Source organism: Grammomys surdaster, unplaced genomic scaffold (assembly GCF_004785775.1).
Source record: "Grammomys surdaster isolate TR1022 unplaced genomic scaffold, NIH_TR_1.0 126176, whole genome shotgun sequence".
Lineage (NCBI taxonomy): Eukaryota > Metazoa > Chordata > Mammalia > Rodentia > Muridae > Grammomys > Grammomys surdaster.
The window spans coordinates 6476921-6500915 of NW_021620983.1; the positions used below are offsets into that span (position 1 = coordinate 6476921).

At 44.1% G+C, this 23995-nt stretch overlaps 1 protein-coding gene across 1 annotated transcript in view; it reads left to right on the top strand.

Moving 5' to 3' along the window:
* St8sia1 (ST8 alpha-N-acetyl-neuraminide alpha-2,8-sialyltransferase 1) overlaps positions 1-23995 on the top strand; it is a 122009-nt gene that overhangs the window by 46797 nt on the left and 51217 nt on the right. The window contains exon 2 of the mRNA XM_028757594.1: positions 3252-3396. Coding sequence (XP_028613427.1) covers positions 3252-3396 — 145 coding nt within the window. The remainder of the gene's footprint in view (positions 1-3251; positions 3397-23995) is intronic.

Genomic DNA, 23995 nt, shown 5'->3' on the forward strand with positions numbered 1-23995 from the left:
CCCTCTCCCTCTCCCTCTCCCTCCCCCTCTCTCTCTCCCTCTCTCTCTCTCTCTCTCTCTCAAACCTGGTTTCCAGGTATCAAACTCACGTCATAAGGCCTGCATAGCAAGCAAGCACGTTTTACTCTGGAGCCATCCTGACTTTATTTCCCTTCTCTGCATCTTTTGGGGACAAGTATCTGTTTGAGTTCTGGCTATCAGATTATTGGTTTTCCTACTATTGATCTGAAAGAACTCCTTATAAAACTTACATATTAACTTACATGACTTACCAGACATGTGCTTGGTGCTCTTTGTCTCTCTCTCTCTCTGTCTCACTTTGTCTCCATGTCTCTTGGTCTGTCTCTGTCTCTGTAAGTTGTTTTTCCATTTTCTTGTTTGTCCCTTTGCAGTACAGAGCTCCAAAGCTTGCCGCAGTCTCATTGATTTACCTGTGGCTGCAACCTAAGCTCGCTTGCCCTTTCTTATGTTTTCTGTAGGCAGGTCTGGCTTTCTTATTTTTGAATCTACTTTTACATCTCAAGAGCCCACCACAACGTTACCTAAGAATTAACAACAACAACAAAAAAACTCCAAAAACAAAAAACCAAGCCTTCATTACACGTTCTATGATGCACCACCGATGCACCTAACAGCTCTGATTTGATTTTATTCTTGTGTAGCCCACGGTGGCCATAAACTTCCTATTCTCCTGCCTCAGCCACCCAGTACTGGAGGTACAGAGTGTATCTGGTTCTTCTGCTGCTTTCGAAGCTGTTGCTGTGGTCTCTGTAGGTGGTGAGCTAGTTTGGGCCTCTCCGGCATGAAGAATGGACACGGGCATTTTCTCATTGTGGTCCCCTTAGCTCCGGCATGAAGAATGGACATGGGCATTTTCTCATTGTAGTGCCCTTAGCACCTCCATAGATCAGCATGACAGGTGGAGGCTTTGTAGAAGAGAGAAAAATGTAGGAGAAGCATGCAGAAAACTGTGCTGAAGAGAGCAACAAGATTACAAGTTTCCTAGAAATGTAGCAGTTCTGGAAATATTCGTCCTGGAGGAGCACCTGCTACTTTGTCTAATTCTGCTTTCTCCCAGTAAAGGAATAAGCGGTCATTCATGTTGCAGATCAAGCTTGTGTAGCTATTGACTCAGACACTGGTTTCATTGTCTGTGGATTCATAAAAAACGTGACTGGATTTTTTTTCCCCTATGTAGTTGTTTTTGTTTGGGGTTTTGTTTTTGCTTTTTATGATTCAGAGAGGAAACGCACATGAACGTGGTTTGTAAGCTGTCAGGTTCCAGTGGAAGACAGCGCTGTCATTCGACTGTGCGAGGTTTTCCTTTGTGATTCTTTATACTGAATCAGGATTTAGTGGCGTCCACAGGTGAGAGCTTCGGTCTGGATGGAAGGGTCCGATGAAAGCTGGAAAGACTTGAGAGAGAGCTACATCCTACCATGGTGCTGGTTATGTGAGCTGAGACAAACTTTGGGAAAAGAATCATAAAGCTTCCCAGCTCCATGGTATAGTGGGAACTAAGTGGAAGCGCTATTGGGAAGGCGTGTGCTGCCTGGCAGGCACTGTGGGGGTGGGGGGAGTGGGGCATTTGTGCAAACAGTTCCTTGGAAAGAGAATGGGGAAGTAGGTTGGTCAGTATGGCTCTGGGCAATTGGCAAGCAGAGAGGAAACAGCCCAAACAGAAACCCATAGGTCTGCATATGTGTTCCTCCTGTGGCCTCGACAAGTCTTTAAACCACAAGTGGTGCGTTTTTTTTGTAGATGTACATTGAACATAATGACACTCACAATAATTTCTTCCATGACTCTAAGAACAAAAGAAAGTGAGATATCTCCGGACTTATGGAAGGAAACCCAAACTCAGCGTGTTCTCCCCAAAGTTTACATTCACACAGGTGGTACTCTTCTCTTGTCTTTTTGTAGCTCATGTGGATGGGGTAGAGTGCCTAGGATGCTCTTTTGACAAAATATAGAGATAACTCGTGAGCTGAGTATGGTAGAGAATAGTCCTAATCTCAGCATTCAGAAGTCAGGAGGGTGATGAGTTTAGGATCAGCCCGGTGTACATAAAGAGAGCCTGTCCTGTCTCCATGATGATGATGATGGTGGTGGTGGTGGTGGTGATGATGGATGGGAAAGGAAAGGGAAGAACAGTCTACAGTAAATGGAATGCTGATATAGTTGCAAAATATGACATTAAAATCGTTGACAGGAAAAAGACTTTTGTCCCCTGCCCTCTTCCTTGTCTTCTTCCCACTGAAACTAGTATGAAGGGGAAGCCAGCCAAGATCCAAGAGCAGGAGGGAACAACTAACATGTCTAATGAGATTTTGGTTACTCTTCTCTGGTATCTCGTGGTTACACTGGAAGCGTGCTTCAGCAATCTCGTAGGTGCTTCCCATTGGCCATCGAGGTCGCCATCCTGTCTGTAGTTTGTCTTCCCAAATGCCAGCTCATTTATTTATTAAAGCTCAGCGACTGATGGGTTTACCCATAAAGCAGTAAGAAGGCCAGTACTTGAGGAACCAACAAGAGACTATAAAGGTAGAACATTAGGGGCAGGTAATCCTGAGTGAGTCAGGTAATCCTGAGTGAGGCCAGTATTTCAGACAGGGAGAGTGAACATCCAAGGCAGAGGTCCGAGAGTTCAACTGCTTCAGTTCCCACTAAGACCTAGGTCAAAAGACCACTGATGGCAGTTTGCCTCACCGTTGTCTGAGACCACAGCATTCCTCTCATGCATGCTTCTGTTCAGAGGGGCTGCTGAGGAGCTCTCTATGTGCCCTTAGTTTGGGGTGTGTACTAGTTTGGACCACTCCGTTTCACATGCCTGTAGCATCCTTCCACACTGTTTTTAACTATTCTAGAGTTACAGCCCAGCTACAAGTGTGTTTCTGCTGTCACAGACGCCTAGTTGCCCTTCAGAGCCAGCTTAAGTCTTTCCAGGACTCGGATGACTGGACTAATCCATGCATCTCCAAGAATAATGCATATTTTTTTTTTTTTTTGCTTCTAAACCTATTTCAGCCACACCTGAGAGCTGGAAGGTTTTCCTGAAATATTTTTTTAAGTGAAATATTATAGTCACGCAGCTCAGTGACTGGGAGTGGGAGTGACTCAGAGTGTGATCTGCACCGTGGAGTCTGCAGAGTGAGCTGGCACAGGGGTAAGGCCGCACATTCCAGTGGGGATGACAAATGAGTGACCCGGCTGCTCACTTAACCTGCCATTCTCTGCTTTTTCCCTCCTAGGAAACAAATGGAAGAGTGCTGTGATCCCGCTCGTCTCTTTGCTATGACTAAGATGAACTCTCCCATGGGGAAGAGCCTGTGGTATGACGGGGAGTTTTTGTACTCGTTCACCATAGACAATTCCACGTACTCCCTCTTCCCCCAGGTGAGCGGAGCCCGTTGCATTGTGATATAATTCATCCTATTTCTCGTGATTGATAGGAGGGGGTCACACGGCTCTGCTGACCCACTGCGCCCTCCTCTCTCATCTTCTCTTCCCTCATCTTAACCTTGCATACTTTTTCTCGTGTCCTTCCATGTTTCCTGCTTTGATGCAAGGGTGGAATTGAATATTAACAAGAAGGACCTTATAGGCCCACAGTTTTCCCTGTGGCTTAGATGATGATACTGAGGTGAATGATGGTCAGGCCAGGCTGGCGTCTTCATGTTCTGAGGTCAGCGGTGGAAAGACTGTGAAGATTTGAAGTGCTGGAATGTTTCCTTAGGACTGATGCTGCCACTGGGGAATGGGGACCCAGTGTCTTCTCAGAACTCTCGATTGCTACTCCTGTGGCTAGATTCTTGCTATGAAGAGGAGAGGACTGTTGGATACTGAGAGAAAGAATTCAGTCTGACCATGTTTGAAGTGGTCTAAGCCAGTCTTTGCTTACTCAGTGTTAGTAACGTGATTTTTACTAGCTAGTTTGAAAAAGACAATTTTTATTTTAGAGACCTCTTGGTGGAGTGTGGGGAGATCTTTGGTAAACAGCCATTAGGGAGAAGCTAAGAAATGAATTCTGGTTTTCCCCAAGTCTTTTGGATAGCCTTCGTTTGGCCAAATGATTGCCTGGGCAAAGAATTGATGGTCGGGGTGAGATAGTAGGACTGAGCTTCAAGTACTTCAAGGACTGAGCTTCAAGTACCCCTGTAATAATAAATGACAAGCACAGTCCTAAAAAAGAGGGCCTATAAATTTGTCCCATTAGATCCAGAGTTGCAACCTCTGCAAAGCGAGCCTGTATTGCTGGGTATATATCTGAAGGCTTCTAAGTGAGCATACCACAGATACCTGCATAGCCCCAGTACTCCTGCATTGCTCACAGTAACTATGAAATAGAGCCAGCCTCCATGTCTGTCAGCAGAGGAATGGGTAAAGAGGATGTGGTCTGTGTGTAAAGAAAAATGAAATCATGTCATTTGTGAGAAAAATGGATGGAACTGGAGATCGTCATGTTAAGTGAAAGAAAACAAACTCAGAAAGTGGATATTACACATTTTCTCTCATACAGAACTGTAGCGCGAGCGTGTGTGTGTGTGTGTGTGTGTGTGTGTATCTGTGAGTGTGTGTGTCTGCGTGTGTCTGTGTGTCTCTCTCTGTGAGTCTGTGTGTCTCTGTATGTGTGTGTGTCTCTGTGTGTCTGTATGCATCTGTGAATGTGTATATCTTTGTGTCTGTGCGTTCGTCTCTGTGTGTGTCTGTCTCTGTGTGTGTGTCTATGTGTCTGTGTGTCTCTGTGTGGGTGTATGTCTGTATGTGTGTATCTGTGTGTGTGTGTGTGTCTGTGCCTGTGTGTGTGCATGTGTGTATGTGTGTGTACATATGTGCAGGACATGAGCATATGAGAGGGAGGAAGGACCTAGAGGGCATGGGGAGGGAGAGAAAAGAAGATGGGGTGCATGTGACATGAAAGCAGAGGGAAGACGTATTTGGGAGATGGAGGGGAATAGGAAGAGGGAAGGAGGGGAGATGGGGAAGGCTGGGGGGAAATCCAAGCAAAAGATAATGGCCTACTCATACAAAGATGTCAAAACAAAGCCTATTTTTGGTTACACTAACCAAAAACTAATAAAACAGCAACAAAAGGGAAAGGTCCTGTATGTACTAGATCAGTCTTGGGGGTGACAGTGTAATTGAGTGGTTTAGAAGATCTGCTGTTTAAAGTGCGGGGCTGGGAGGGAACCTGCAGTAATAGAGGGCTGCAGAGATGCAGAACAACTCTTGCTCCTGGAGAGGACCTGGATTTACACTTACAAGGTGGCTCACAACGTCCACAACTCCAGTTCCAATGAATCTGACTGCCTTTCTGACCTCCGTGGGCACCAGGAGTACACGTAACATACACACATGCTGGCAAACATTCATATAAATAAAGTGAAGCAAATAGAGACTAGGAAATGCAGGTTAGGCAGCCAGCTTGGTGACAAGAACACTTGTGCTATAAGCGTGAGAATCCAAGTTCAACTCCCCAGTATCTATGTGTATAAACTGGACATGGCTATATGTACCTGTAACCCCTGCATCGGGGTGAGACTAAGGGTGGGACTGGGGGTGGGTGGCAGAGACAGGTAAATCCCAGGAGCTCACTGGCCAGCCAGCCTAGCTAAGTCAGTGAGCTTCTACTTCAGTGAGGGGCCCTGCCTCAAGACATGCAGGCAGAGAATGATAGAAGACACCAGAGATCCTCTGACCTCCAAGTGTGTTCTCATGGGCATACACACCCACGTGGTCATGTATATGCACCACATACAGGCACAGCACACTACACATACACTTGGATACATACATGTATATACGCTGTCTCATACACACATGCTAGTAAATCAGTCTTTAATTCTGTGCCAATATCCATGTGCTTCTTGCACTTGGTTGCTTTTTGTTGTGGAGGGTTCCTGCTATCAGAGGAAAGTGGACTTAAGATATGTCTGTATCTTTTACCAACTAAACACGTTGGAGAAGTTACCTGTCTCCTCTGAGATTCAGCTCTCGTCTCTCTATCACTGGGAGAGAAACATGGGTCCTATCTCTTCACAGAGTGGCAGTGTAAGCTATTTTATCAGTGTGTGACATAACCTCTGATTGCCAGTGCTAATATCTTGCTGGTTTATGTGCTGGATCCTGAGGCTAGGAGTCTTAGTCAGGGCAGGAAGTGTGTGGAAATCACCCCGGGTACTTTAGGTGAAAAAATTTGTCAAGAGAGGTGGGTGCTTCTGACACTAGAAGAGAGAAGCAGGAGCCAAGATGCCACGCCTAGATTTGAGTTCCAGAAAATGATATAAGTTTTCTAGGATCAGAACATTCTAGAACCATTGCCATTCAGGTGACCATGATGGCCTCCAGAAGAAACAGTGGCCAGAATGTGGGTCTCAGTTCTTCTCTTCTTCAAGTCTTATTCAAGTACATACAATATTAAAATTAATTTGCACCCCAAAACACCTATTGCCTAGAAGTGGGAGACAGGCAGCCTTTAACTCCCAAGCTTCAGCAAGATGGTAACGAGAGGGAGAGATCCAGCTTGAACCAGTGCATGAGCTTAGTACTAGCCAGGCATGGTGACACACACCTGTGATCCCAATCCCAGCAGAGGGGAGGCGGGGGCAGGATGTTCACATGCTGGATCACACTGTAGGCTGCACCACTCCTGGCATGCTTGATTTCAGTATATGTCATCACTCTGTGAATAGACAGCACCTATGCTATGTCATCTGTCGTACGCAGGAGATGTGGTCTAAGGCACAGAGTGAGTTCAAGGCCACCCTGAGCTACACAGTAAGACCTAGTTCTAAGACAAGCTGAGCAAGGAAGAACACATACTGATGAGCTAAGTGAAGATGAGGGAAAAAAATCGTCTTTCACAGGAAGAAAAAAGTTAAAAGCAAGCCAAACGAGGCCTTTTGCAGTCGAGGGTTTTCAGGCATGCCGCAGACATTCAGCTTTATGGCAGGAAATAGATGAGAGGGAAAGAGATGATTAAAGACACACAAACTAGCCTGCCGTCTCAGAAACAGGAGGGAAGGAAGCATTTCCTTTTCAAGTGTGTACAGATGAATTCTGTACAAGTCACCATCCCAGAATAATAAAGGAAAAAAATGTGTCTTTTTGTAGGAACCAGAAGTCATTACATCATCATGTGTGCATAATTGTGCAAAAACGCTCAGTGAGCAGATTTTCAAAGTTACATGTTGATTTTCCTGTGAGATCCTGAAATGACTAATTATTTTGTTAACACTCTGGAAAAACAATAGCAACAAGAGGTTGCCTATCCCTCTAATCGCCCAGGTATTTCTTGTCTGTTACAAGCAAACTAAGTTGCCAGCTACTTGACCACTCTCTTTTATGTCGTTCCTGAGAAGGAAAGTAGCATATTTGAAAAGTAGGTGAACAGGCTGGGCTTGGATTGGGGAGCAAGCATGGCTTCCCCTGAGTGCAGTAGCAATCAGACTAATCCAGATTCAGAGTTTTCATCCAGGTTGCAGCTGAGCTGCTCATACCATGGCAGACAGGAAGCACACTGGAGTCATAACAGGAAGTGGTCAGGACAAGGTCTGGGCCCCAAAGACAAGACCCTAGAAACCTACTTCCAACCAAGCATTGTCTCCGTCATTCCAGAGCCTTCCAATAATCTATCCCCCAATGGAATCTCTCAGTGGGTTGAAGCATTCATTAGACCACAGCCCTCATGATCTAATCTCTGGAAAGGCCCTCACCCAGGGTGCATTGCTAACCCCTATCTGCTTCTCAGTCAGATCAACTTAATAATTGAGATTACAACTCATCGGACTGAGTCTCAGTAAAGCAATTTCTTGGTCACTCATTCTCAAGCCCAGAGAGTGTGTCTCTACTGAGCGTGTCCCCTACACACTGAACAAATGCTGGCCAGCATTCTTATTCTTACCGTTCCTCTGACTACTATCCCTCGTCTTCACTGTTGCTGCCAAGGTACAACAGAAGAGAGAGAAAGGTGTCATGTTTACCACAGAGTGTTTTGGTTCCTCTTTATGGCTGAACCCTTAGATACAGATCTAGAGGTCATCATACCTTGGAGATGTCACAACCAAAGCTCTGTTGTTGCAACCTGCCAAGTTCACGTGGACCTTTACCAACTTCCCATAACTTAATCATCAACAGTTTTGAATTCTGACCCATGATACTTTTCTGCACAATTGCATTTGTACATATTAACTGTTTCCAAAAAGTTCCCTCCTGGTTCCAGGACTTTGGGGTGAGCCTTGGAGGGATAAGCTCCCATCTCTGTGGTAGTGCAATGCGTCCCATGTCCTACTGAAACCTATTCCCAACTATTCGTTTGCCAGAACACCAGGTCTAGGTCCCACTCAGACTGAACTGGAGGGAATCAAGGGCTCATATAGTTACACCAAATGGCTTTGTGAATATATATTGTTGAAATAACTGTTAAACATGATCAGGCATGGACACTTGACTTTATATATATATTGCTGGAACTTTTAATAAGGATTCTTGGAAAAGGCTTCAAACCTCTCAAGGATGGGGAGCCTAGGCTAAGAGATTTCTGTCATCTGAAATACTTAGATAGTTAAGCTTGCCATTTTGGATTAGGAAACACCCAGATGAGAAAACCACACTTCTGAGTGTGTCTGTGAGAACATGACCAGAGCTGATTGACACATGGGAAAACAACTAAGGGAGAAGATCCATCCTGAATATAGCTGGTGTCATCCAATAGGGTGGGGCTCCAGGTGGAACAGGAATAGAAGGAGGAGGAAGCCATTACTGAAGGCACACTTCCTGCCTTACTTCCTGGCTGGCATATCAACTCCGGTTGACCACAGACTCCCGACCATGGAAGGGCTCACTTTAGTTCTTGAAGGGTGTGTGTGTGTGTGTGTGTGTGTGTACAGAGACTAGTATGATGATTTGGAGATAGCTTAGTAAAGTGCTTACTGTGCAAGCATTAGGATCTGAGTTCAAATCCTCAGTGCCCATGTGATAAAAGCTACACATAGTGACAGACACAATTTCCAGTGTGGAGGATTCACAGACAGGTGGGGCAGTATGGGTTAGTGGCCCACCAGTCTAGCTAGGTTTTAGTGTGCGATACTGACTCAAACAAGGCAGATGACCCCTGAAGTTGTCCACTGGCTTCCTCATACATGTATATTCATTCGAGACAGCCCCTATATTGGATTAGTAGTTTCCTTATTACTTAAGGATCTTCTACCCCTTCTCCCTGTTGTGTGGTTCTGGGTCACTGAACCCAGGGCATAGTGTTGTGGTACTTGGGTCACACCCCAACTTCAGGACTGACCCTGCTAAGTCTTCATGGTCTAGCACATGCAGGAATTACTGAATAAGATTTATTTTGGATTAAAATGCTTTCCTTAGGAGAAGCACACACTTCTTTAGAATTGAGCAAGGAAGGCACGGGAATGTTAGAAACCACATCTGCGCTGATACTATCTGAAAAACATCCCTCTTGGTGCAATAAAAATGTGATTAGCTTCTCGCTTTCTCCTCATGATGAATAGTCAAATGGTGTGGGTCACAAACTAAACCTCAGAATATTCCCCAAAGCCATGTACAGGGAATAAACAAACCACACGTCACTCCAACATTGGCTCCTCAGTTTAATCACAGGTTCCTACTGTGCTCCCCTTAGACTGGCTAGGCTGTGTCCTTGGCCTCCGGGCCACCAGGACATTCTGAAATAGTTTTTGAAACTGGTCACGCTGAAATGATGGTGCACATTCTCTCTCTTCATAGACCCGCGCTGAATGTAATTTTCTCAGCTGCTGGATATTCCTGTGTCTCACAGAAATCTCTTTCTCCTCCTAGTGAAATCTGTATCCTGCTATAAATAGCTGTATTACTGTAGTCACTTTCCCCAATACACATCCTTCCAACTATATAGAAATTAAGGGGACCGAGTTTGTAGGGCGCAGAGCATTAGCAGGTGTGTGTTTCATTATATTGTCAGGCTTGCATTATAACCAATTACTTTATAACCAAGTAGGTGCTTGTTTACCTCAAGCGGTAGGAAACAGAGGGTAGGTCATTCAGGAGTGGGTCCTGGCTCCATCAGCCTTTCTTTTGCTGAACAATACTAGTGTTACCATTAAAATTTAAATTGGTGTGGCCCAATCTAGCTTGTTGTTACTGGCTGCCATCTTCCTGACTAGGCAAGGCCTGAGGCCATGAGCAGCCGGCATGTTCCCAATGCTGCTCAACTCTGACCACAGCTCATGTCAGCCCAAAGCACTTGCCCTGCCACCCATGAGATGCCAGCATGGGAGATGGCTTTGCCAATCAACCACACTGTCTCCACAATGCTTAGCTGAGCCCAGACCATCCCACCATCCACACGGTACCGGATATAAATGAGACTCTATTTTTTTTATTTTTTATTTATTTATTTATTTTTTATAATTTATTTTTTTCTCAAATCGTAATTCATTCACACAGGGGGAGATGAGACTCTAATGCTTAAAGATTATCCAAAGGCTTTATATGTTTGGTAGTGCTCAATTAACAAGATGCTTACACAATTAGAGGTGTTTTCCAATTAACTAACCTAGATATAAGTTGTTACCCAGGACAGTCTTGGACCCGTGGTTCTCCATGGCTCCTACATCCTTCCTCCCCTCTTAGCTCCTCCTCTTCCTTTCCTCTCCTCCCACATTAGCTCCTCCCAGATTACAGAGTTTTATTGTAAAATGTAGCAGGGGGAAATATGGCCAAGGAAATACCTTAGTTCCAGGATCCCAGCAGGAAGAGGGAGACCGAAGAGAAGTCCTGACACACTAGTGCTTTTGTGTCATTGGTCAGGACTGAGTCACATGCACAGGTCTAGCTGCAAGAGAGGCTGGGTAGTTCATGGCTTGAACTCCAGGACAACACACTGCAGTTGCCAACCCCGACTATGTGCCTGGCTTTTGTCACATCATCATAGTCTGACCTTTAACTTTAAACTGTTCTGCATATTGTGGTTATTCTTTTCATTTTGTGGACGGAATTAAGACCAGAAGACTGAAAGTTGTCAGACATCAGCTCTGACAGTGTTAAGAGCTGCTGAGCATGAAGCTGGGGTAGGAAACTTAGCCAGGGAGATTTCAAAGGTTTCATGCATTCCAAAGATTTTAGAGGTGCCTTGGAAGATGGCTAAGTTAATAACATGTTTGCCATGCAAGCATCAATACCTGAGTTCAATCCCTAGAACTATGTAAAAGCTGGGTGTGGCAGTGTATACCTATAATCCCAGCCCAGGGAGGAAACGTGAGAAACCCTCACTTGTGCTGACATAGCCAGGCTAGCCTAATTGGCAAGCTTCAGGTTCATCAAGAAACCTTAAAAACAAAAACAAGACAAAACAAAACAAACAAACAAAAATAAGCAGTAATTTAAAAAAGACGTAGGATGTGAGCAATTCTGAGTTAAAAAATTTGGAGATGAGTAGGTGGCCCCATGCCCCAAGTGAGCCTTGCCTAACCTCTGGATATGATCTCTACAGGTTCTCCCTCCCCTCTGTTGGCCATTTCAGCTAATCTCATCCCCATTGGGTCCTGGGAGCCTCTTGCTTTCCTGGCATCTGGGACTTCCTGGTGGCTATCCTCAATTCCCCATTCCCCATTGCTGTTCAATTTCCTGACCCTCTGTATGTCGTCCCTGTCTCCTCCTATACCTAATCCTGTCTTCCTTTTTCCCGTCCCCCTCCTCTCTTCCTCCCAAGTCCCTCTCACCATCTAATAGGAAGAACAACAATGTCAAACAACCAGACCCTCCAGAGCTCCCAGGGACTAAACCACCAACCAATCAAAGAGTGCGCATGGAGGGACCCATGGCTCCAGCTGCATATGTAGCAGAAGATGGCTCTGTCAGGCATCAATGGGAGGGGAGGCTCTTGGTCCTGTGAAGGCTAGATGTCCCAGTGTAGGGGAATGCCAGGGTGGTGAGGTGGGAGTAGGTGGATGGGTGGGTGGGGGAGCATCCTCATAGAAGCAGGGGGAGAGGGGATGGGATGGGGGGTGTGGAGGGGAAACTGGGAAAGGGGATAACATTTGAAATGTAAGTAAATAAAATATCCAATTAAAAAAAGGACATAGGATGTCTACCTCTGACCCCTATATGTACGTGTGAGTGCTTTTATACACACACACACACACACACACACACACAATTAATGGACACAAAAACTTTAAAACATTGTATCATTTGTTTATCTCTGTTAGAGACAGGATCTCTAGTAGGTGAATTATTCCCTGTTATTTGTTACTTTGAAACTGTTTAAAGACTTTCACTTTCCCTACCTTGGGACAGCCAGAGGCTTTCCGTTTGTCATCATTCAGGAGAAAACCAAGAGTGTGGAGTTGGAGACTGTCGGGTCCTACACAATACAGAATCTCTTTTTGGCTTTGTGTGCCCCAGTAAACCCCTTTGAAGAGAAACAAGCAATTACATTGTTTCGATATTTATATAAGAGAAATTCAAGTCCCCAGAGAGACTCAAGCATCCTCTGCCTGTTGCTTTCTTGTGGGAATCTAGAACCAATTCCTCCATCATCAATGAGTAGTGCAGGAAACTTGCTGGTTTTGGTTGAATGGTGGATAATAGAGCATAAAGATCCAGGTCCACTCTTGGCTCCTTCCTGATGACATTTATGATTCTATTTAAGTTTTACTAATTATGTCTAATCTGATTTTATAATTTGTAAGATAGAATGAATGACCTTTGGTCTTTAAATTTTGTGGTATTTTCAGAAACATAGTTAAAACATGTTTATGGATGTAAAAGTGCCTTACAATAATTTCACCAAAGAAGCACGCGATATTATCACTGTTGGTTTTTTGTTTTGTTTTGTTTTTAGACAGGGTCTCATGTGGACTAGGCTGGTTGGCCTCCAGCTCATTCTGTAGCCAAAGAGTCTGGCTCTGAAGTCTGGATCCTCTTGCCTCTACTTCCCGAATTCTGAGATTGTAGGCAAATACTACCATATCCAGTTTATCCAGTACTGGGGAATAAACCCTGGGCGTCATCATGCATGCCAAGCAAGGCACTCCACTAACCGAGCCACATTGCCAACCCCTATATCTCCTCATCTGCCAAAGCACTTGTGGGCTTAAGCCTTTCCTTGGAATTTTGGCGATACCAGGAAGTGATATGGAAACATTCTCCACTAACCAAATGAAATCACTGAAATCACTTTCCCAAGACAGTGTAGGATTCTGTTGAGTATAGGGTACAGGGGAATATGGACTACTGATAAAAAACTATAGATTCTGTAGCATGTACATCTCTTTTATGAGAAACAGATAGCAGGATAAGTGGAAGTATAATCTGAAATAAAGTGCTAATTTCCAGTAAACTGAGCCAGAGTTTTTGGAGTGGATTGTTGTCTATTATTTTCCAAAGTGCTGTTGAAAAAACAAGACAAGTGGATCATCACAGGACTGTTGAATAGTACCGTTTTAATTTTAATTATTATTTCTTTATATGAGCGTTTTTGCCAACATGGATACATGTGCACCACTTATGAGCCTGGTCTTGTGAAGGCCAGAAGAGGGTGTCTGATCCCTTAGAACTGGAGTGACAAGCAGTTGTGAACTTGAGACCTAAGTCCCGTTCCTAGACTATTGTCTGAAGGGACAGGCATGGTCCACTGTTCTCAAAGTTTAGTTGTCCTGGATCACTTCTGAGAGAACCGTGCTCTTGTCATGGGCTCTGGACTTCTGACAGGATTCCGGCTGTCTGTAGGGAGTGAGAATGAGCCCCTTAGGGCTGGAGAGTTTTTCAGACAGGATCTTTAGGTTTTATTCCCTGTTGTGTCTAGCTTTGTGGAGCCCGACTATCACAGAGGAATAGAAAATCTAAGGGAAGGAGAGGGTTTGGGCACATCGTTAATTAAGGAATTATCTTGGCAGCTTGTTAGAAAGTGGGTGTGGATTTTCGGTGGAGTTTAGGATGGGGAGTGTCTTTGGGAGCAAGATAATGTTCTGTAAATTGAAAACGAACAGATTTTTTAAATATAAGATTTTGATTCCTCTTAGATCTAAACTCCGGGTTGTTAAGCTTTAGCTTCTTAAGGTTGGAAAAAGTGGTGAGATCAAGGTAATTGTAGTTGAATTCGATAACAGTTTTCCTGAAGTGGCTAATTCATTCTTTCCATAACAGCATTAATGACCCTTCATGGCTTAATCGTCTCTTAAAGGACCCTGCCTCTTATGATATCAAAACATGGTTAAATTCCAACCTGCATTTTGGAGGGGACATTTCATCGACAATGGAGCTGAAGGAAATTTTGATGTTCTTTCTTATATCCATTTAAATGTTTTCCCATCATTAACCATAGGTTAGCACTCCTCGGATGTAACAGGGAGTCCCTGCCCAGTATCTTCCAGACAACTCCTAACAAGCTCCTTGCATCAGTTCTGACCTCCTCTCTGGTCCATTTTCCTAGTTGCTGCCAAAGTTACCTTTCTGAACGTGCAAGTCAAGACTCTGGCTGCTTGTGCCTTGCCCACAGCTCTCGACTTCTCGTCCTACTCCTTAGCTGCTTTCCACCTCCATTTAACCTGGTGTCCTCTGGGCCCACAGGATCAATTTCCACAGGGCTGCTCCTGTCTTAATCTTACTGGTCTTCATAAATACCACGTGTGCTCCCTAATTTAACAGAGATTCCAACACATCGTCCCATTTCCAGGAAGCTCCTGGCCTCTTCTTCATTAATTTCTGTTTATGCTTTAGATTTCAGTTGAATTTCATTTTTGGGGTACGTGTTTCAGTGCCTGAGGGCCCTTTCTCCACTTGCCTGGAAAGCTCTTAGAGAAGATACTCAATTAGGGGTGATAGGGACATGCAGTATCTCTGCACATAGCGTTGTGCTTAGAATATAATAGAGATTTTATACATTTTAGCAGAATGAATGAATGAATGAATGAATGAGTTGACTCCCAGTTTTTCTTTTTCTCACAAACACGCTAACATCCATCCAAGAAGATTTTTTCATGTTCAACAAATCCAAACTCAGTATCTTATTATGTTCCTTGTGAGTTCAACTTTCTGTTTTTCCCATTAGTTATCTGTTCATATTTGTGTCCTTCCCCTAAATGTTCTGCATGTCTTGTTTGGCTGATATGCCAAGGTCTCTTTTGAACTATGATGCCACTCCTGCTGGTCTGTGCTATTGAGACCCAAGGTTTATTATCAGAGTGGAGGTGACAGCTATACATAGGAAGAAGTGTGTTTGGCAGTCCCAGCCTGAAGCCTTTAGGGAGAAAATACAGATATTTTAAGCTGGCTGCTACAATGTGCTCCTTTTGTTACTGTGTGTATTTTTCTGTTGCCATGCTCAAATACCTATAACAAGCAGCGTAAGGAAGCAGAATATATTTTGGATTGCAGTTTGAGGGTACAATTTATTACAAGCAGGAAGGCACAGCAGCCTTGGGGCTGTGGCTAACACAGCAGACGTAGCAGGCAGTTTGCTCACATGGTTTTGGACCAGGAAAACAGACAAAGGTCAATTACAAGCGAGGCCCAAGACTCATTTCATCATGTTCAGAGATTCATTTCTTCTAGCTTCCTCCCCACTAAAGACTCCACCACCTCTCCAAACAAAGCTCTGAGGAGAACAGGAGCTAAATCCAAGCCTTGATTTAACATGTGACTCCATGACACTCCTGAGAGGTAATATATCATTACAAAGTCTCAGGTGTTGTGAAACACCCACTCTTGTGAGACACGGGAGGGAGAAATTGCTATTTTGTCAGAAGATTTATGTGGAGACGTTGGCATGGCCCGTCTCTGTTCGCCTTCCAACCAGATGTGATAAAAAGAGTATAGTGCAGAACCCTAGGAGCCTGGCCTCTCCTCAGCCTCCCTGTTGCTGGATTCAGCACCAATGCTAAGGCGTGGTGCTCTGCCTTAATTAAGTCTTCCTACATCAGATGTTTCTGGATCAATTTCCCCACAGAATACATGAGTGGGATTCATGTTTTTAAATTAACATATAGCCCGCATGTTTTCATGTTATCTTGGCTCAAATGGTGGAGGAAAAGATCTTTTTCATTTTGAAGCACTCTGGAGCCAATAAGTTTAGGAAACGGGCCAGTTAGATACAGCCTCTCAGCAACCTCTTGCCAGAGACAACCATAATTTTTCAACCCCTGGGATCTTTTACTGCTGAAGAGGTTTCAGCATCTGGAATAGAACAATCGGCCTTTCACTTGGAAGCTTGGTAACTTTTCTGGGATTAGCAAAAGTCATAGACTTAAGCGATCTCCAAGGGTTACTTTTTTAGACTGTAATCACATTTTTAGGAAATGGTCCTGAGAGAGAAGTGCCAAAGTGCTCTGCCATTTTCAAAAGCCAGCCAAGAACAGGTCAAGAAACTAAGTAAATCCTAGCCATTGACTTCAGAATGTATCTGGTAGCTCTGTGGCTGACCTTTTGTTTGAAGAACAAATAGAAGCAAGGAAAGACTTAGAAGACAAAGGGCTTCCAAAGGAAAACACTGAGCAAGCAAGGTTTATAAGACATGAGATGCATGAGCGAGGGTCAGAAAACCTTGGGGAGAAAGGCAGACTGTATTTCACTAATTTAAAAAAAAAAAAATCGGAGAGCTGGTGCTGTACATCCTTGCCATGTATTTGACCATACTTAAAGGGAATAAGAATTGTTTTGGGTTATGACAAAAACCATAGGACTCTTGCCTTTCTACTTTGCCAGATGGTTGACAGAAAACTAGCGAGGCGTCGGGGGTTTTCCACAGGGTTAGGGTGTGGGGGAGAAGGCAAGTGTAGGATGATGGTTTAGGAAAAAGTGACAGTAAGCAGAGATGTTCTCAGAGCAGTGTGGGTGATTGTCATTTTCACAGCTAAGACCTTGTCAGTGCCAAAGACTGGGATTCCTCAGTGCCAACATAGGTGTGTTTTCTTGCCATTGTATTTACTTACTAACAATTTATTTATTTACTTATTTATTTATATGTGTACCTGTGCACGTGTGTGCGCGCACGCATGTCTGTGCACGCCATTTGTGTGCAAGTACTTTCAGAGGCCAGAGGGCGTCAGAACCCTTGGAGCTGGAGTTATAAACAGGTGTGGGTAGTGAGCTGCCCAACATGAGTGTTGGGAACCAAACTTGGGACCTCCGGAAGAACAAGCTCTCTTAAGCCTGGAGCCATTTTCCAGCCCCTTATTTAGTTAATTTAATAAGCAGTAGAGGTATTTTCTCATTTCATAGCTGAGGGAAGCTAAGGTGAAGATACAAATGATTGCCCTGAAGGACCCTCTGAGTGGTGCACTTCTCTGCTCTTGTGCTTGACATACATAGCCATGGTTGTTTACACGACTTGGGTCATGTTTATAAACTGTGCATCTACAAGATGGTTGTAGAATACTTGTCTAACATGAACAATACATGGATAATATCATTCCCACCTCTCTGCAGAGTTTTCTCCGATGAAGTTATGCTCGAAAAGGGGTGAGGAACAGAATGGCCAGCCCCAAACTTGACAGTGTGTCTGTGGTTTTCCTATCATGTTTGGTGTATTGAAGAAGAGGATTCAGGCTCAAAAATTAGGCTGTCCATGCATCCTTTTTCTCATGGAGTCGGTTAAAGGATGTATGAGCCAAAAGACCCCTCTAGGCCACTGCCAGACAACCAACCAAGGCTTCATTTTCTTGAAGTTCTAGTTGTCAAGAAAAGAGAAATTTAGCCAAACATGAGAAATCCAAATACAAAGAGACATCCAGACACACCCAGACCACACCCTTCCTCATACCCAGGCCACGCCTTCCCTCTCTCACAGTCAAACAGAGAAACTGCCCTCACTCAGGGAACATCGATGCCAGAGAGATGGTGTAAGAATGGGCACATGCAAGTAAATAAGGCCAACATGTAGAAAAACAGACATTCTGGTGACTTTCCATTTTTGTTTCCTTTCATTGTTTAGGATTTTATACCCAGCATAGGTACAAATACAGCAAGTCATATGTGTGTTTATCATCTACAGAGATTGACTGGTCCCTGTTCCTCCCACTTCCGGTCTCTTATTTTTTGGTTCGTTGAGACAGGGTCTCAAACTGTAGCCAAGGATAGCCTGAAATTTACTATGCAGCCCACAATGGCTTGATCATCAATGATCAAATCAGCCTCCCAAATCAGCCTCCCAAGTTCTAGGGCGACTCATGTTCAATAACAAGAATTCTTAACGAACCAGATTAGCATGGGCATAGCATGATGACACGTGTATAAAGTCATGTTCAACTCTGAGAGTTCTTAATGAACCAGATTAGCATGAGCATAGCATGGTGACATACGTGTAAAGGTACCATGATGAAGTCATCACTTTGTAGGTTATCCTGACAAATCAGGGATGAGAAGAATAGATAAGCATACCATTTTAGAGGAATACATTGTGTGAAACATTTTCAATTTTAAATCTGTTTTTATTTTAAATTAGGATTTAAAGATACATTTATTTAAATAAATGGGTTCGGTCACCTAAAAATGTAACATTTCTAGGTAAAATATTTAGGAAACGAATGAAAATCTACAATGTAATGCATTAGAGAAATACACTACACAGTGAGTATTTTCATAATTTGATTGTGGGTGTGTGTCTCGTGGGTCCACATATGTACAAGTGTACAGCCTACAGTGTGTCAGGTATGTCTCTGTCTGCCTTATTCCTTTGACTGGGAATACCTCCCGACACCGACACCCTAAGCTTGTTGTTTTGACTAGGCTGTCAGATGCTTGTCTTTGCCTATTATTGTAGGGACTACAGGCCGCAGGGCCACGCCCAACTGCTCTTTTCTGTAGCTTTGTTTGTTTTGTTTGGGTGCTGGAGGTTGAATGTTAAGCTTCTGGCTAGGTTTTCCTTCTAGAAGGCTGTGGACTCCAAGTCAGGATTTAACTCACCCCTTTTGAAATCCAAATCTTTGTCTTCAGCTGTTTACGTGGTCCTGCCTGCCCCCTCCGATTAATGTCCTGTAAATGGATTATAGTGTAACGAAGTCTCTTGAATTATAGTGTCATGAGATCTGAGATAGCTTGTTGAATTTTTCATGTAGAAATGGATGACTACTTTATCAATATGACTCAGGAGAGCCTGGTGAGGAAGTTGAGGTAGCAGTGCAGTCTTCTTTGTGAATAGACCTTGCTGGAACCTTCACTCACTACCTGACCATATGGAAGGGTGTCTCTTAAGGAAATGATTGGATCAGTGGTCAAGGTCATGGGCAGCAGGATAGATACTGTGTGGACTGGGTTAATAAAGTTATCTAAAATTATCTAAAAGGTTGTCTGAAGATTTCTGTAAAATTATTTGATCTTTGTTATCCATATCAAAGAGAGAATAGACTTGGTTGATAACAACCACCCCCTCCTCCTACCCCCAAATCACTGTCACAACTATAAACTATTCCAATTCAAAAATTTTTTGTTGTCAATGGAACTTACGATCCTTCTGCCTCGACCACCATAGGGCTCAGATGATAGATGGGTGTGTGCACCACCATCATTCAAAGGTGTGCAAAAAATGACACAGGACATTCAACACTAAGGAATTGATTACACTGTGACTCGCCATTGCAGTTTAATAACATGCTGGCATTATGAAGCCGAAAGAGATTCCTCATACCCTAAGCCACCAAGGCAGAGTGCAAAGTATTAGTAAAATGAGTCTACTTTGGTTTAGAAAGCATAAGAAACCTCAGCAGCACAGGACTAGGGAACCGCAGGGAGTGATAGTGAGTATTCATGTTTTCTCAGTAGAAATCAGAGGAGCTTTTCAGAATCTCTTTGGAACTTTCCTTTGTCATGAGAATCCTGGGCTTGTCCTGTAGAATCCTGGGTGTGTCCTTGCCAAACTGTCCTCTAAAGAGTCTCACTTCTGGTGAGCTGGTGGAGGAGCTGGGGTGGGGGAGAGGGAAGTTTCTCATCTGTAGGCAAGTTCCCTAAAACACGTGTGTTCCTGTATTTTTCTGAATAATCTAGATTTGCCCTGCCCATGACTACTTCTCTTTGGGTAGCTTGTCTGACTTCTAGAGAACCACATACAAAAACCACATCTGTCCTCCAGATGGAACTGATCTGGCTGCTACTGTGTTAAAAAAAAAAAAACTATTTGAAGCATTAGCCAACATTTTGTGTGTGTCTGTACATGCGCATGTTTGTGTGATTGTACATGTGTGTGGAGTCAGTCTCAAATACAGTTCTTAGGACACCTTGGTGTGTGCATGGGAGGTAATTGAACCCATGCATCCCCATGTGGATACTAGAACAGAATACCCAGTGTCGTCTTCTCCTGCTTTCTGCTTCTTTGGCTTGAGATATGGTCTCTTACTGAACCCAAAGCTTGCCACTTTTCCGGCTTGGCCAGAGAGCTTTCAGGATGCAATGGTCTGTGACTCCCATGTATGTACAGGTGCATACAGCCATGTTCAGCTTCCATGAGAGAACTTGAACTCAGGTCCTCGTGTTTGCTCAAGTGTGGACAGGATATGGATATTTGTCTCTGAAGGTGAGATTGGTCAGGAAACATTCTGGGGCCAAGCATTATTTACTTTTTCTATTCTATGACCAAATACCTGATATGAAACAATGTCAAAGGGAGTGTTATCTGGGTTTGTAGTTTGAGAGAGTAGCGATCATAGAGGGAAACCACTGTGGCAGGAGTGTGAGGCAACTAGTCACAGGAAAAGCCAGGAAGAAGAGAGATGAAAACCTCTACTCTTCCCAACCTCTCCCCTTTGCAGTTAGAGACCATAGATGATAGAAATGTGCAACCTGAGGAGGTGGGTCTTCCCTCCAACTGTAGCCTTTCTAGAAACACCCTCAAAGACACACACACACACACACACACACACACACACACACACGAGAGAGAGGGGGGATGTTATTATCATGGCTAGCACACCAGAGATTACTGCTCAGTCACAGTTTATAGACAATTGAAAGCCCTTATTTCAGCTGGCTAGAACCACATTCAAGTTTTTGGGGACCTAGATGTAGCCCCAAGTGTCCAGAATGCAAGGTCTTTAAAGATGGAAACCACATCCGGGCATCTCATTGAACAGCTGCAGGAGGGCTTCAGTTTGAAGCAAGCAGTTTTAACAGGAGCTACTAAGTGGTTAGCTGGAGCCAGTTTCACATAGACAAGTATTTAACAGAAGCTAAGCTGAGTAACCTAGGACAGCCCAATGTTGGGTTCCTAGAACAGACTTGGATGCTTTTTCCATGGGATTCTCCATCAAAGAGGTTGAATTCTAGTTGAACCAGAAATGGCCTTAGTAAGAATACAAGATGGAGGAACCACTGCCCTGTCCTGCCCTGTCACCCAGTGAAGGCATTAATTCTAGTCCAGTTGACAGTGATGTATGTGAGAGTTTGGGAAATATCTGATTGATTTTATGAAAAATATTATGGGACACTTCCAATTTCTAAGCTCTACCCAGAGATCTTTACAACAGCATGGAAGCGAGTCTGTACTAATCCATTTTGTTGCTGAGATAAGACATTGTCTGACTTTTCGCCAAGATTGCACCGAAAGCAAAGAAGGAAGCTCTTGCCCCTCCCAAAGCCGAAGCCAAAGCGAAGGCCTTGAAAGCTAAGGAGGCAGTGCTGAAAGGCGTCCACAGCCACAAAAAGAAGAAGATCCGAACGTCACCCACCTTCCGGCGGCCCAAGACACTGCGGCTCCGGAGGCAGCCAAAATATCCTCGAAGGAGTACACTCAGCAGAAACAAGCTTGACCACTATGCTATCATCAGATTCCCACTGACCACTGAGTCAGCCATGAAGAAAGTAGAGGACAACAACATGCTTGTGTTCATTGTGGATGTCAAGGCCAACAAGCACCAGATCAAACAGGCTGTGAAGAAACTCTATGACATTGATGTGGCCAAAGTCAATACCTTGATAAGGCCTGATGGAGAGAAGAAGGCGTGTGTCCGCTTGGCTCCTGATGATGATGCTCTGGATGCTGCCAACAAGATGGGGATCATCTAAACTGAGTCCAGATGACTCGTCCTAAATAGACACTGTTTTTTCACCATAAAAAAAAAAGACATTGTCTGAAAGGAACTTGACAAGAAAGGGGTTTATTTCAGCTCATGACTCTCAGGTCCCACTCCATCACTGAGGGAAGTCAGGTTAGGGACTCAAGCAGGAACCTGGAGGCAGGAATTGAAGCAAAGACAATGGAAGAATGTTGCTTGCTGGCTTGATCCCCATTTCTTGTAGCATCCAGGAGCAGGGGTGGCATGACCCCCAATAGGCTGGCCCTTCCTGCATCAATCACCAACCAAGAAAATAAAAAACAAAGCCTGATCTTATGAATATATTACTTAGTTGAGGTTTCCTTCTATAAGATGACTCTAGCTTGTGTCCAGTTGACCTAAAACTAGCCAGCCCAGGTACCAGAAACACGTGTCATAGCCATTGGTGCTGATGAGGTCGGTTTCTGGGGACTACATCCTGAAGAAGGGAGAGAAGATATCTACAAGACAGAATGAAGTAAGTTGACACAAGATGACTGGTGGGAAATTTAGAGACTCCCTGAGTTAAGTGCTTGAGAACTTATCAGGGGAGCTCCTGGTAGTATTTGGAAAACCTTCCTAGGAATAAAGGATGTTCAGAAGGTAACTTCACTCTCTTTAGTGCTGTTCAGAGAGCTGGGGAAATGCTGAGAGCCATTCCTAAAGCGAAGCATCTGAGGCTTTGCTTCTTTGTTGTTTAATAGATAAAAACATAGCTATGAGACAATCAGTCTTGCTTTCTTTTCTCGATGCCCATATTTAGATAGTGGGCGATAAATCTTGCTACTGTTTGTTCAAGTCTCTAATCTGTGAAACTGGATTAACAGTTTAGTGATCCACTGGGCTGCTGACTAACTATACGGTGTTTATAGCTGAAGACAAAATGGAACTCTCAATTCATGTGACCTTTTACCAGAACAAACAGCAGGCCAGAGGTCAGGATCGTTTGACCTGGCTGTTTGTGCAGGGCCCAGTAGCTGGTGGCTTGACAACAAACATTTATCAAATGTCCTTAGTTGAATGTTACTCCATGTCTGCAGTTCTTGATTTTTGGGGAACGGGAGGAAGGAGTACTGTTGTGTCCCTTTCAGTAGCAAGGTCACTTCTAGAAATAAGTGAGAAAACAGGACATCAGGGAGAGGCACCCAACCTGCGGTCAGCTGTATCCTCCTGCCTATACTTTGGTGATGGTTTTGTTGTGTGTGTGTGTGTGTGTGTGTGTGGGGGTTCTATGATCTGCCTTGTTTGGAAACATCAACAGAAGCTTCCAGTTTGAGACAAAATAACAGACAGTGCACCCTAAGCTCTCTGTGGTGGTGAGGAAATGATTTTATCGGATCCCGTGTAGATTTACAAGCCAATGCACACAGTTCTGACACACAGCCCTCCTGACTCATTGAGCATAAATGAATTCTAACACACACAGAGTCTGCTTGCATTGTCAAGCACTCCTTGAGCTTGTGAGCATATCCTGTCTGGCACAGTACCTGCAGATCTGAAGAGCACAAAACCAATCCTGTGGCTAGAGGGTGGGATAAGGAAAACAGAAGAGGGGGCATGGGGACGCTGGGCATCTGCCTAGGTCGCGTAGGCACAAAAGAAGTTCATGCTGGTGGAGGGGTCTATGTACCTTGGTGAAGATCTGTGTCAGGGGAACGTGATGGGACCTTTAGTGTGAGAATCAGTGTCTTAGGAATTAGGTTGTGAATGACTATTTGCTATGGGATGAACTAGAGGCCACTTATATGCAATCAGTCTCTCTCTCTCTCTCTCTCTCTCTCTCTCTCTCTCTCTCTTTCTCTCTCTCCTTCCCTCTCTCTCTCCCTCTCTGTCTCTCTGTCTCTCTCTCTCTCTCTGTCTCTCTGTCTCTGTCTCTGTCTCTCTCTGTCTCTCTCTCTCTCACTTGAGGCCATTTATGTCCAGTCTCTCTCTCTCTCTCTCTCTCTCTCTCTCTCTCTCTCTCTCTCTCC